Genomic DNA, 10,923 nt, shown 5'->3' with positions numbered 1-10,923 from the left:
TCTACTACAGTAGTAGTACTGTATTGGACAGCAGTAGTTCGACAGTATCTACTACAGTAGTAGTACTGTATTGGACAGCAGTAGTTAGACAGTATCTACTACAGTAGTAGTACTGTATTGGACAGCAGTAGTTCGACAGTATCTACTACAGTAGTAGTACTGTATTGGACAGCAGTAGTTCGACAGTATCTACTACAGTAGTAGTACTGTATTGGACAGCAGTAGTTCGACAGTATCTACTACAGTAGTAGTACTGTATTGGACAGCAGTAGTTCGACAGTATCTACTACAGTAGTAGTACTGTATTGGACAGCAGTAGTTCGACAGTATCTACTACAGTAGTAGTACTGTATTGGCCTGGCTCATATTTGGCCTGGTCCCAGATTTGGCCTGGCTCCAGATTTGGCCTGGCTCATATTTGGCCTGGTCCCAGATTTGGCCTGGTCCCAGGTTTGGCCTGGCTCATATTTGGCCTGGTCCCAGATTTGTTTGTTTTTTGTCCAACTGCTATGGTTGCTTTCATGTTTGGCAAGAAATCCCAAACAGAGATCTGTGACCAGGCATTATAAAGTGTCAGCCTCAGTCAGATAGCTATCTATAAATGGGAGCTGGCGAGAGAGCTGGGGGTGTATTCATTAGGAACCATACAGAAAACATACCTTTAATTATTTCAATAGAAATGTAACAATTACGCTGCTAAACTTTTTGATTGATGTTTACACAACACTGACATACTGTAGTGAGTGAAACCACGGTGGTTCTAGGGACGGGAACGAGTGAGTACTGGATTTACATATGTTTACACAACACTGACACAAGATGGATGGGACTGTGTGATTGGTAACTAATGGACCGAGACAGGGTCGGGTTAAAGCTGTAGTTAACCCAATGTAGGTAGTGCAGAAGAGTACAGCCCTCTCCTAGTCAGGCCGGTAGTCAGGCTGGTGCAGTGGTCGGTGTAAAGCCCTCTCCTAGTCAGGCTGGTGCAGTGGTAGGTGTAAAGCCCTCTCCTAGTCAGGCTGGTGCAGTGGTAGGTGTAAAGCCCTCTCCTAGTCAGGCTGGTGCAGTGGTAGGTGTAAAGCCCTCTCCTAGTCAGGCTGGTGCAGTGGTCGGTGTAAAGCCCTCTCCTAGTCAGGCTGGTGCAGTGGTCGGTGTAAAGCCCTCTCCTAGTCAGGCTGGTGCAGTGGTAGGTGTAAAGCCCTCTCCTAGTCAGGCTGGTGCAGTGGTATGTATAAAGCCCTCTCCTAGTCAGGCTGGTGCAGTGGTATGTATAAAGCCCTCTCCTAGTCAGGCTGGTGCAGTGGTAGGTGTAAAGCCCTCTCCTAGTCAGGCTGGTGCAGTGGTAGGTGTAAAGCCCTCTCCTAGTCAGGCTGGTGCAGTGGTAGGTGTAAAGCCCTCTCCTAGTCAGGCTGGTGCAGTGGTAGGTGTAAAGCCCTCTCCTAGTCAGGCTGGTGCAGTGGTAGGTGTAAAGCCCTCTCCTAGTCAGGCTGGTGCAGTGGTCGGTGTAAAGCCCTCTCCTAGTCAGGCTGGTGCAGTGGTCGGTGTAAAGCCCTCTCCTAGTCAGGCTGGTGGTAACACTGGTGCAGTGCAGGCAGGGGTCGGTCTGAAGCCCTCTCCTAGTCAGGCTGGTGCAGTGGTCGGTGTAAAGCCCTCTCCTAGTCAGGCTGGTGCAGTGGTAGGTGTAAAGCCCTCTCCTAGTCAGGCTGGTGCAGTGGTAGGTGTAAAGCCCTCTCCTAGTCAGGCTGGTGCAGTGGTAGGTGTAAAGCCCTCTCCTAGTCAGGCTGGTGCAGTGGTAGGTGTAAAGCCCTCTCCTAGTCAGGCTGATGGACTGTAGTCTCTCTGGCCAGACTCATGGAGCATTGTGTCGAGAGACTATCTGGACTGTGGTGTCGTGTTCTCCAGGGATTATGTGCAACACTGTAACTAAAGAAGACACCTGTCCTGCCTGCAGATAGAAAGCTGTCTCTCTGTCCTGCCTGCAGATAGAAAGCTGTGTCTCTGTCCTGCCTGCAGATAGAAAGCTGTGTCTCTGCCCTGCCTGCAGATAGAAAGCTGTGTCTCTGTCCTGCCTGCAGATAGAAAGCTGTGTCTCTGTCCTGCCTGCAGATAGAAAGCGGTGTCTCTGTCCTGCCTGCAGAGAGAAAGCTGTGTCTCTGCCCTGCCTGCAGAGAGAAAGCTGTGTCTCTGTCTCTGTCCAGCCTGCAGATAGAAAGCTGTGTCTCTGTCTCTGTCCTGCCTGCACATAGGGAGCTGTCTCTCTGTCTCGCTGGCCTGCCTGAGTAGCCATGTCTTGATTGAGTGCACATAGCCTAGTTTTTTCATTTAGAAAATGATTAAATATAGCTTGAGACCTTCAGTAAAAGTTTAGATGCAGTTGTTGCCACATAGTGACAGTAAAAGTTGTTTGCTGTACTTGGTGTGCTTGGTACATGGTGACCTTGTTTATACTTCAAACTGGGTGATGATGTTCTGTACCTTCTACAGTAGAGTCCCAACTGAGAACTGGTTTTAGTGTTCTGGGTCACAATTATTTTGGGCTGCAGTGAAACCCCTCAGTGGGCTGGCTGGCTTGGAAGGCCCAAACCTCACTGGTGACAGGGGCTGGTTCCGTGGTTTGATATGAAATCAAATCAAATCAAATGTATTTATATAGCCCTTCGTACATCAGCTGATATCTCAAAGTGCTGTACAGAAACCCAGCCTAAAACCCCAAACAGCAAGCAATGCAGGTGTAGAAGCACGGTGGCTAGGAAAAACTCCCTAGAAAGGCCAAAACCTAGGAAGAAACCTAGAGAGGAACCAGGCTATGTGGGGTGGCCAGTCCTCTTCTGGCTGTGCCGGGTGGAGATTATAACAGAACATGGCCAAGATGTTCAAATGTTCATAAATGACCAGCATGGTCGAATAATAATAAGGCAGAACAGTTGAAACTGGAGCAGCAGCACAGTCAGGTGGACTGGGGACAGCAAGGAGTCATCATGTCAGGTAGTCCCGGGGCATGGTCCTAGGGCTCAGGTCCTCCGAGAGAGAGAAAGAAAGAGAGAATTAGAGAAAGCATATGTGGGGTGGCCAGTCCTCTTCTGGCTGTGCCGGGTGGAGATTATAACAGAACATGGCCAAGATGTTCAAATGTTCATAAATGACCAGCATGGTCGAATAATAATAAGGCAGAACAGTTGAAACTGGAGCAGCAGCATGGCCAGGTGGACTGGGGACAGCAAGGAGTCATCATGTCAGGTAGTCCTGGGGCATGGTCCTAGGGCTCAGGTCCTCCGAGAGAGACATTTAACATTTAAGTCATTTAGCAGACGCTCTTATCCAGAGCGACTTACAAATTGGTGCAGTCACCTTATGACATCCAGTGGAACAGCCACTTTACAATAGTGCGTCTAAATCTTTTAAGGGGGGGGGTAGAAGGATTACTTTATCCTATCCTAGGTATTCTTTAAAGAGGTGGGGTTTCAGGTGTCTCCGGAAGGTGGTGATTGACTCCGCTGTCCTGGCGTCGTGAGGGAGTTTGTTCCACCATTGGGGGCCAGAGCAGCGAACAGTTTTGACTGGGCTGAGCGGGAACTGTACTTCCTCAGTGGTAGGGAGGCGAGCAGGCCAGAGGTGGATGAACGCAGTGCCCTTGTTTGGGTGTAGGGCCTGATCAGAGCCTGGAGGTACTGAGGTGCCATTCCCCTCACAGCTCCGTAGGCAAGCACCATGGTCTTGTAGCGGATGCGAGCTTCAACTGGAAGCCAGTGGAGAGAGCGGAGGAGCGGGGTGACGTGAGAGAACTTGGGAAGGTTGAACACCAGACGGGCTGCGGCGTTCTGGATGAGTTGTAGGGGTTTAATGGCACAGGCAGGGAGCCCAGCCAACAGCGAGTTGCAGTAATCCAGACGGGAGATGACAAGTGCCTGGATAAGGACCTGCGCCGCTTCCTGTGTGAGGCAGGGTCGTACTCTGCGGATGTTGTAGAGCATGAACCTACAGGAACGGGACACCGCCTTGATGTTAGTTGAGAACGACAGGGTGTTGTCCAGGATCACGCCAAGGTTCTTAGCGCTCTGGGAGGAGGACACAATGGAGTTGTCAACCGTGATGGCGAGATCATGGAACGGGCAGTCCTTCCCCGGGAGGAAGAGCAGCTCCGTCTTGCCAAGGTTCAGCTTGAGGTGGTGATCCGTCATCCACACTGATATGTCTGCCAGACATGCAGAGATGCGATTCGCCACCTGGTCATCAGAAGGGGGAAAGGAGAAGATTAATTGTGTGTCGTCTGCATAGCAATGATAGGAGAGACCATGTGAGGTTATGACAGAGCCAAGTGACTTGGTATATAGCGAGAATAGGAGAGGGCCTAGAACAGAGCCCTGGGGGACACCAGTGGTGAGAGCGCGTGGTGAGGAGACAGATTCTCGCCACGCCACCTGGTAGGAGCGACCTGTCAGGTAGGACGCAATCCAAGCGTGGGCCGCGCCGGAGATGCCCAACTCGGAGAGGGTGGAGAGGAGGATCTGATGGTTCACAGTATCGAAGGCAGCCGATAGGTCTAGAAGGATGAGAGCAGAGGAGAGAGAGTTAGCTTTAGCAGTGCGGAGCGCCTCCGTGATACAGAGAAGAGCAGTCTCAGTTGAATGACTAGTCTTGAAACCTGACTGATTTGGATCAAGAAGGTCATTCTGAGAGAGATAGCGGGAGAGCTGGCAAAGGACGGCACGTTCAAGAGTTTTGGAGAGAAAAGAAAGAAGGGATACTGGTCTGTAGTTGTTGACATCGGAGGGATCGAGTGTAGGTTTTTTCAGAAGGGGTGCAACTCTCGCTCTCTTGAAGACGGAAGGGACGTAGCCAGCGGTCAGGGATGAGTTGATGAGCGAGGTGAGGTAAGGGAGAAGGTCTCCGGAAATGGTCTGGAGAAGAGAGGAGGGGATGGGGTCAAGCGGGCAGGTTGTTGGGCGGCCGGCCGTCACTAGACGCGAGATTTCATCTGGAGAGAGAGGGAGAAAGAGGTCAGAGCACAGGGTAGGGCAGTGTGAGCAGAACCAGCGGTGTCGTTTGACTTAGCCAACGAGGATCGGATGTCGTCGACCTTCTTTTCAAAATGGTTGACGAAGTCATCTGCAGAGAGGGAGGAGGGGGGGAGGGGGAGGAGGATTCAGGAGGGAGGAGAAGGTGGCAAAGAGCTTCCTAGGGTTAGAGGCAGATGCTTGGAATTTAGAGTGGTAGAAAGTGGCTTTAGCAGCAGAGACAGAAGAGGAAAATGTAGAGAGGAGGGAGTGAAAGGATGCCAGGTCCGCAGGGAAGCGAGTTTTCCTCCATTTCCGCTCGGCTGCCCGGAGCCCTGTGAGAAAGAAAGAAGGAGAGAATTAGAGAACGCACACTTAGATTCACACAGGACACCGAATAGGACAGGAGAAGTACTCCAGATATAACAAACTGACCCTAGCCCCCCCGACACAAACTACTGCAGCATAAATACTGGAGGCTGAGACAGGAGTGGTCAGGAGACACTGTGGCCCCATCCGAGGAAACCCCCGGACAGGGCCAAACAGGAAGGATATAACCCCACCCACTTTGCCAAAGCACAGCACCCAAACCACTAGAGGGATATCTTCAACCACCAACTTACCATCCTGAGACAAGGCTGAGTATAGCCCACAAAGATCTCCGCCACGGCACAACCCAAGGGGGGGGGGGGGGGACCCAGACAGGATGACCACAACAGTGAATCAACCCACTCAGGTGACGCACCCCCTGCAGGGACGGCATGAGAGAGCCCCAGTAAGCCAGTGACTCAGCCCCTGTAATAGGGTTAGAGGCAGAGAATCCCAGTGAAAAGAGGGGAACTGGCCAGGCAGAGACAGCAAGGGCGGTTCGTTGCTCCAGAGCCTTTCCGTTCACCTTCCCACTCCTGGGCCAGACTACACTCAATCATATGACCCACTGAAGAGATGAGTCGTCAGTAAAGACTTAAAGGTTGAGACCGAGTTTGCGTCTCTGACATGGGTAGGCAGACCTTTCCATAAACATGAGGCTCTTTAGGAGAAAGCCCTGCCTCCAGCTGTTTGCTTAGAAATTATAGGGACAATTAGGAGGCCTGCGTCTTGTGACCGTAGCGTACGTGTAGGTATGTACGGCAGGACCAAATCAGAGAGATAGGTAGGAGCAAGCCCATGTAATGCTTTGTAGGTTAGCAGTAAAACCTTGAAATCAGCCCTTGATTTGACAGGAAGCCAGTGTAGAGAGGCTAGCACTGGAGTAATATGATCAAATTTTTTGGTTCTAGTCAGGATTCTAGCAGCCGTATTTAGCACTAACTGAAGTTTATTTAGTGCTTTATCCGGGTAGCCGGAAAGTAGAGCATTGCAGTAGTCTAACCTAGAAGTGACAAAATCATGGATAAATTTTTCTGCATCATTTTTGGACAGAAAGTTTCTGATTTTTGCAATATTACGTAGATGGAAAAAAAAGCTGTCCTCGAAATGGTCTTGATATGTTCTTCAAAAGAGAGATCAGGGTCCAGAGTAATGCAGAGGTCCTTCACAGTTTTATTTGAGACGACTGTACAACCATTACGATTAAATGTCAGATTCAACAGAAGATCTGTTTGTTTCTTGGGACCTAGAACAAGCATCTCTGTTTTGTCCGAGTTTAATAGTAGAACGTTTGCAGCCATCCACTTCCTTATGTCTGAAACACATGCTTCTAGCGAGGGCAATTTTGGGGCTTCACCATGTTTCATTGAAATGTTCAGCTGTGTGTCATCCGCATAGCAGTGAAAGTTAACATTATGTTTTCGAATAACATCCCCAAGAGGTAAAATGTATAGTGAAAACAATAGTGGTCCTAAAACGGAACCTTGAGGAACACCGAAATTTACAGTTGATTTGTCAGAGGACAAACCATTCACAGAGACAAACTGATATCTTTCCGACAGATAAGATCTAAACCAGGCCAGAACATGTCCGTGTAGACCAATTTGGGTTTCCAATCTCTCCAAAAGAATGTGGTGATCGATGGTATCAAAAGCAGCACTAAGGTCTAGGAGCACGAGGACAGATGCAGAGCCTCGGTCTGTGGCCATTAAAAGATCATTTACCACCTTCACAAGTGCCGTCTCAGTGCTATGATGGGGTCTAAAACCAGACTGAAGCATTTTGTATACATTGTTTGTCTTCAGGAAGGCAGTGAGTTGCTGCGCAACAGCCTTCTCTAACATTTTTGAGAGGAATGGAAGATTCGATATAGGCCGATAGTTTTTATATTTTCTGGGTCAAGGTTTGGCTTTTTCAAGAGAGGCTTTATTACTGCCACTTTTAGTGAGTTTGGTACACATCTGGTGGATAGAGAGCCGCTTATTATGTTCAACATAGGAGGGCCAAGCACAGGAAGCAGCTCTTTCAGTAGTTTAGTTGGAATAGGGTCCAGTATGCAGCTTGAAGGTTTAGAGGCCATGATTATTTTCATCATTGTGTCAAGAGATATAGTACTAAAACACTTGAGCGTCTCTCTTGATCCTAGGTCCTGGCAGAGTTGTGCAGACTCAGGACAACTGAGGTTTGGAGGAATACGCAGGTTTAAAGAGGAGTCCGTAATTTGCTTTCTAATAATCATAATCTTTTCCTCAAGTCATCCTCTCTTGGGGAGTGCTACTTTTTAGTTAGCTTTGCGACAGTATCAAAAAGGAATTTCGGATTGTTCTTATTTTCCTCAATTAAGTTAGAAAAATAGGATGATCGAGCAGCAGTAAGTCGGTTGTAGTAATGCTGTAAAGGTGGTTGCCAACCGCCATATAAAGTCCAGAGGAGAAGAAGCCTGAAGGAAGGGGAACCCAGCCACGAGCTGCCCAGTGACACAAGCCTACCAGAAATGCATGCTACGCTTGCTCTGAGCCGAGCAACACTGAACCAAGATACATAGAGAGAGATGACAGCATGTCTGCAGAACGTTTTGGTTTGTTAGTCTATCTTGTTATGTGATAAGATTCAATGCACAGCATTTTAAAACATTTTGAGGAGAAACCTGTATTTTTTTGGGGGGACATGTGACTCCACTTTGAAGTGATGATTTTAGCAGACCAGACCAGTTACATCTACAGTATAAATCTTAACAAGAAAATACCGTGTGGTTGATTTTTATTTCTGCTTTGTTGTCAGATTCCCAGAGCAGATATTTATGTTGTCCTCTGTCTGCCTCCTTCATTCTCTTCCAAAAATAATTATTATCTTTCATGCCATTGTAGTTGTGGATATTCCTAGTGTCTTATTGTGTTCAGGTGAGAGAAATGATGTCATTGTAGTTGTGTATATTCCTAGTGTCTTATTGTGTTCAGGTGAGAGAAATGATGTCATTGTAGTTGTGACAGAAGTGATGTGTCAACTCTAGTGCTGATTGGAGGAAGAATGTCTTGGATCAGGACAGACATGGAGGACTTGTGCCCAGTCTGTTAACTGTTCTCTCCCAGTCTGTTAACTCTCTCTCTCTCTCTCTCTCTCTCTCTCTCTCTCTCTCTCTCTCTCTCTCTCTCTCTCTCTCTCTCTCTCTCTCTCTCTCTCTCTCTCTCTCTCTCTCTCTCTCTCTCTCTCTCTCTCTCTCTCTCTGTCTCTCTCTCTCTCTCACACAGACACACAGACAAACACACACACTAGAAAACACTAGAATTAAACAATAGCATCTGCTTTCAATCTTGTTTATTTTAGATAATTAATTAAGTCATATGATTAAAATAATTTGAGAACTACACAACTACAGCAATGATCATTTTTAAAAGTTACAACTCAACAATGATTTTAAATCAATAAGGTAACATGATATATGTCAGACTTGACTTCCTTCATCTGGTCTTTTCCAGACTTTTCTCCTGTGACTTGATGTCTTCCTCTCAGCAGCCGTAGAGTCTGTTGATCCTCAGGATGTCTGTGGTGGACAACCCCTGTCTCTGGCCGATGGGCACGTTGGGGTTGGGGATGGGGGTGATGGTGTCCATCCCGTTGACAGAGAAGGCTGTTTTTCCATAGTGCATGACAGAGCTGTAGTCATAGGGAGTGTTCAGGTTGTTGGTGTTTGATCTATCAAAGTTAAAGGCATTGTTAGAGTCGATGTTACTCCAGTTGATGGTGACGTACTCGTCACGGTCGCTCCTGGTTTGTTCGTGTTGGAAGCCCAGAGCGTGGAGAGTCTCGTGCTGAATGATGCCGAAGTAAACACAGCCGTCCATTTGGAGAGAGACCGTCTGTTGGCCTCCCATTCTCCCAAGAGAGGACCAGCACCCGTCTCTGGGCTCGTAGCTGATGAAGTCAACCTGATTCTGCCAAGGCACGAAGCGAATGCAGGTCTGGGAAGTGAAGGCCCGGAGGGCGTTTTCAATGCCCTGCTTGTCAGAGGAACTGAAGCTACTGCTCACTGTGTAGGGCACTTCAACCAGTCCGTTGGAGCCTTTGTTCCAGAAGCACCCTGCACTGTAAAATAACATTCAGCTGGTTAGTCTATTATATTAGAAAATACAATTATTTTGACCTAAAAAAATATATTTGTTATCTTTACTTCAATATAATTAGTACTTTACTCTACTTCACTCGTTTAACCAACCTGAAATGTAAATATATCAACATAAGATGCACGTAAAAACAACAATTTACTAACTTTAAGTTCTAGCAACAACTTTGACACCTGGCTCTGTTTTTAGAGGATTGTGGGTAATTCCACATTCTTTGACTTTATAATATTTCTACACATTGGTGTATGCAGGTTTGACGGAATAAAATAATATTTCTATATTAGTATGAGGCAACTTTATGATACACTAACAGTGAAGTATATTATACATGAAAATACCTCGTGTTGGGAATACTAAATAAGCGGATTCAGATAGTTTTAAAAGTAGAATTCACACAATATTGTTTTCAGTGTGTGTTGGTTGTACCTATAGCAAATCATGGCGTTTCTGGTTGTTGGTGCCACCATGTCCCCCTCCAACAGGAACTGACTGGAGCCGTTATTAGTGGTCAGAATTCTCTCAGTGATGTCTACAGCCTCAGGGTTGTCTGTTAGGATCTCTGGTCCACTTCCATCCTCCATGAGAGGGTTGGCCTGAGAGAGGCCCAGCAGCAGCAGCAGCAGCAGGGTGAGAGAGGGGCTTTGCTCCATCTTCAGTGTGTGGAGAGGAGAGACTGGATGGCTCCTTGGATCTGACAGTGGAGATACTCTAGATGGCTTCTTGGTCCTGGAGATGCTTTGGAGAGTCTTGATGTGTGATTCTGTCTGGTCAGTCCTGGGCTTTTTATACAGTCCTCCTCAGGTGTGTCCGCTGAAGGATTCTGGGTTGGGGTCCATGTTGTTAGTCCTAAATAAACCTCTGAAGGGAGGGCTCCACCACCACACCTACAGTTTCAACATGGTTTTAATCCATACGGGTCCATTTACACCTGGCCATGCCTACTCAACAAATAGGTCACACTAATGTAATGACAGTTGAATCTACTACAATGATGTGCTGAGGAACGTGTCAGATTGAGCAGGCCACTGGTTAAATATTGTCACATTTGCCATTTCCTGTTTGACAAATGCTATAGAACAAAAGTTGTTCAGACAAACTCATCGTTTTAATATTTGACTGTATCTTTGTAGTGACTGGGTGTATTGATACACCATCCAAAGTGGAATTAATAACTTCACCAAAGAGAAATTCAATGTCTGCTTTTTTAAATGTTTTACCCATCTACCAATACATTTACATTTAAGTCATTTAGCAGACGCTCTTATCCAGAGCGACTTACAAATTGGTGCATTCACCTTAAGACATCCAGTGGAACAGTCACTTTACAATAGTGCATCTAAATCTTAAAGGGGGGGGGGTGAGAGGGATTACTTATCCTATCCTAGGTATTCCTTAAAGAGGTGGGGTTTCAGGTGTCTCCGGAAGGTGGTGATTGACTC

At 47.2% G+C, this 10,923-nt stretch overlaps 1 protein-coding gene across 1 annotated transcript; it reads right to left on the bottom strand.

Moving 5' to 3' along the window:
- Positions 1 to 8,668: 8,668 nt before the first annotated feature.
- Positions 8,669 to 10,290, bottom strand: LOC124020943 (hatching enzyme 1.2-like). The gene is made up of 2 exons (XM_046336256.1): positions 9,911 to 10,290; positions 8,669 to 9,446 (listed from the first exon to the last, which is right to left on the bottom strand). Exons 1-2 carry the CDS (start codon positions 10,132 to 10,134, stop codon positions 8,870 to 8,872), a joined length of 801 nt encoding a protein of 266 aa, XP_046192212.1. The 5' UTR covers positions 10,135 to 10,290; the 3' UTR covers positions 8,669 to 8,869.
- Between the last annotated feature and the right edge of the window lie 633 nt (positions 10,291 to 10,923).

Source organism: Oncorhynchus gorbuscha, unplaced genomic scaffold, assembly GCF_021184085.1.
Source record: "Oncorhynchus gorbuscha isolate QuinsamMale2020 ecotype Even-year unplaced genomic scaffold, OgorEven_v1.0 Un_scaffold_1000, whole genome shotgun sequence".
In the NCBI taxonomy this organism is placed as follows: Eukaryota; Metazoa; Chordata; class Actinopteri; order Salmoniformes; family Salmonidae; genus Oncorhynchus; species Oncorhynchus gorbuscha.
Note: the sequence above shows the minus strand (reverse complement) of the source record. Positions and strands in the feature narration are given on the sequence as shown.

Bases quoted from the DNA above. Each gene is read 5' to 3' on its own strand.
- LOC124020943 (XM_046336256.1), bottom strand. From the start codon at position 10,134: ATGGAGCAAAGCCCCTCTCTCACCCTGCTGCTGCTGCTGCTGCTGGGC. The intron at 9,447-9,910 runs GTACAACCAACA...GTTATTTTACAG, and splicing joins AACGCCATGATTTGCTATAG to TGCAGGGTGCTTCTGGAACA.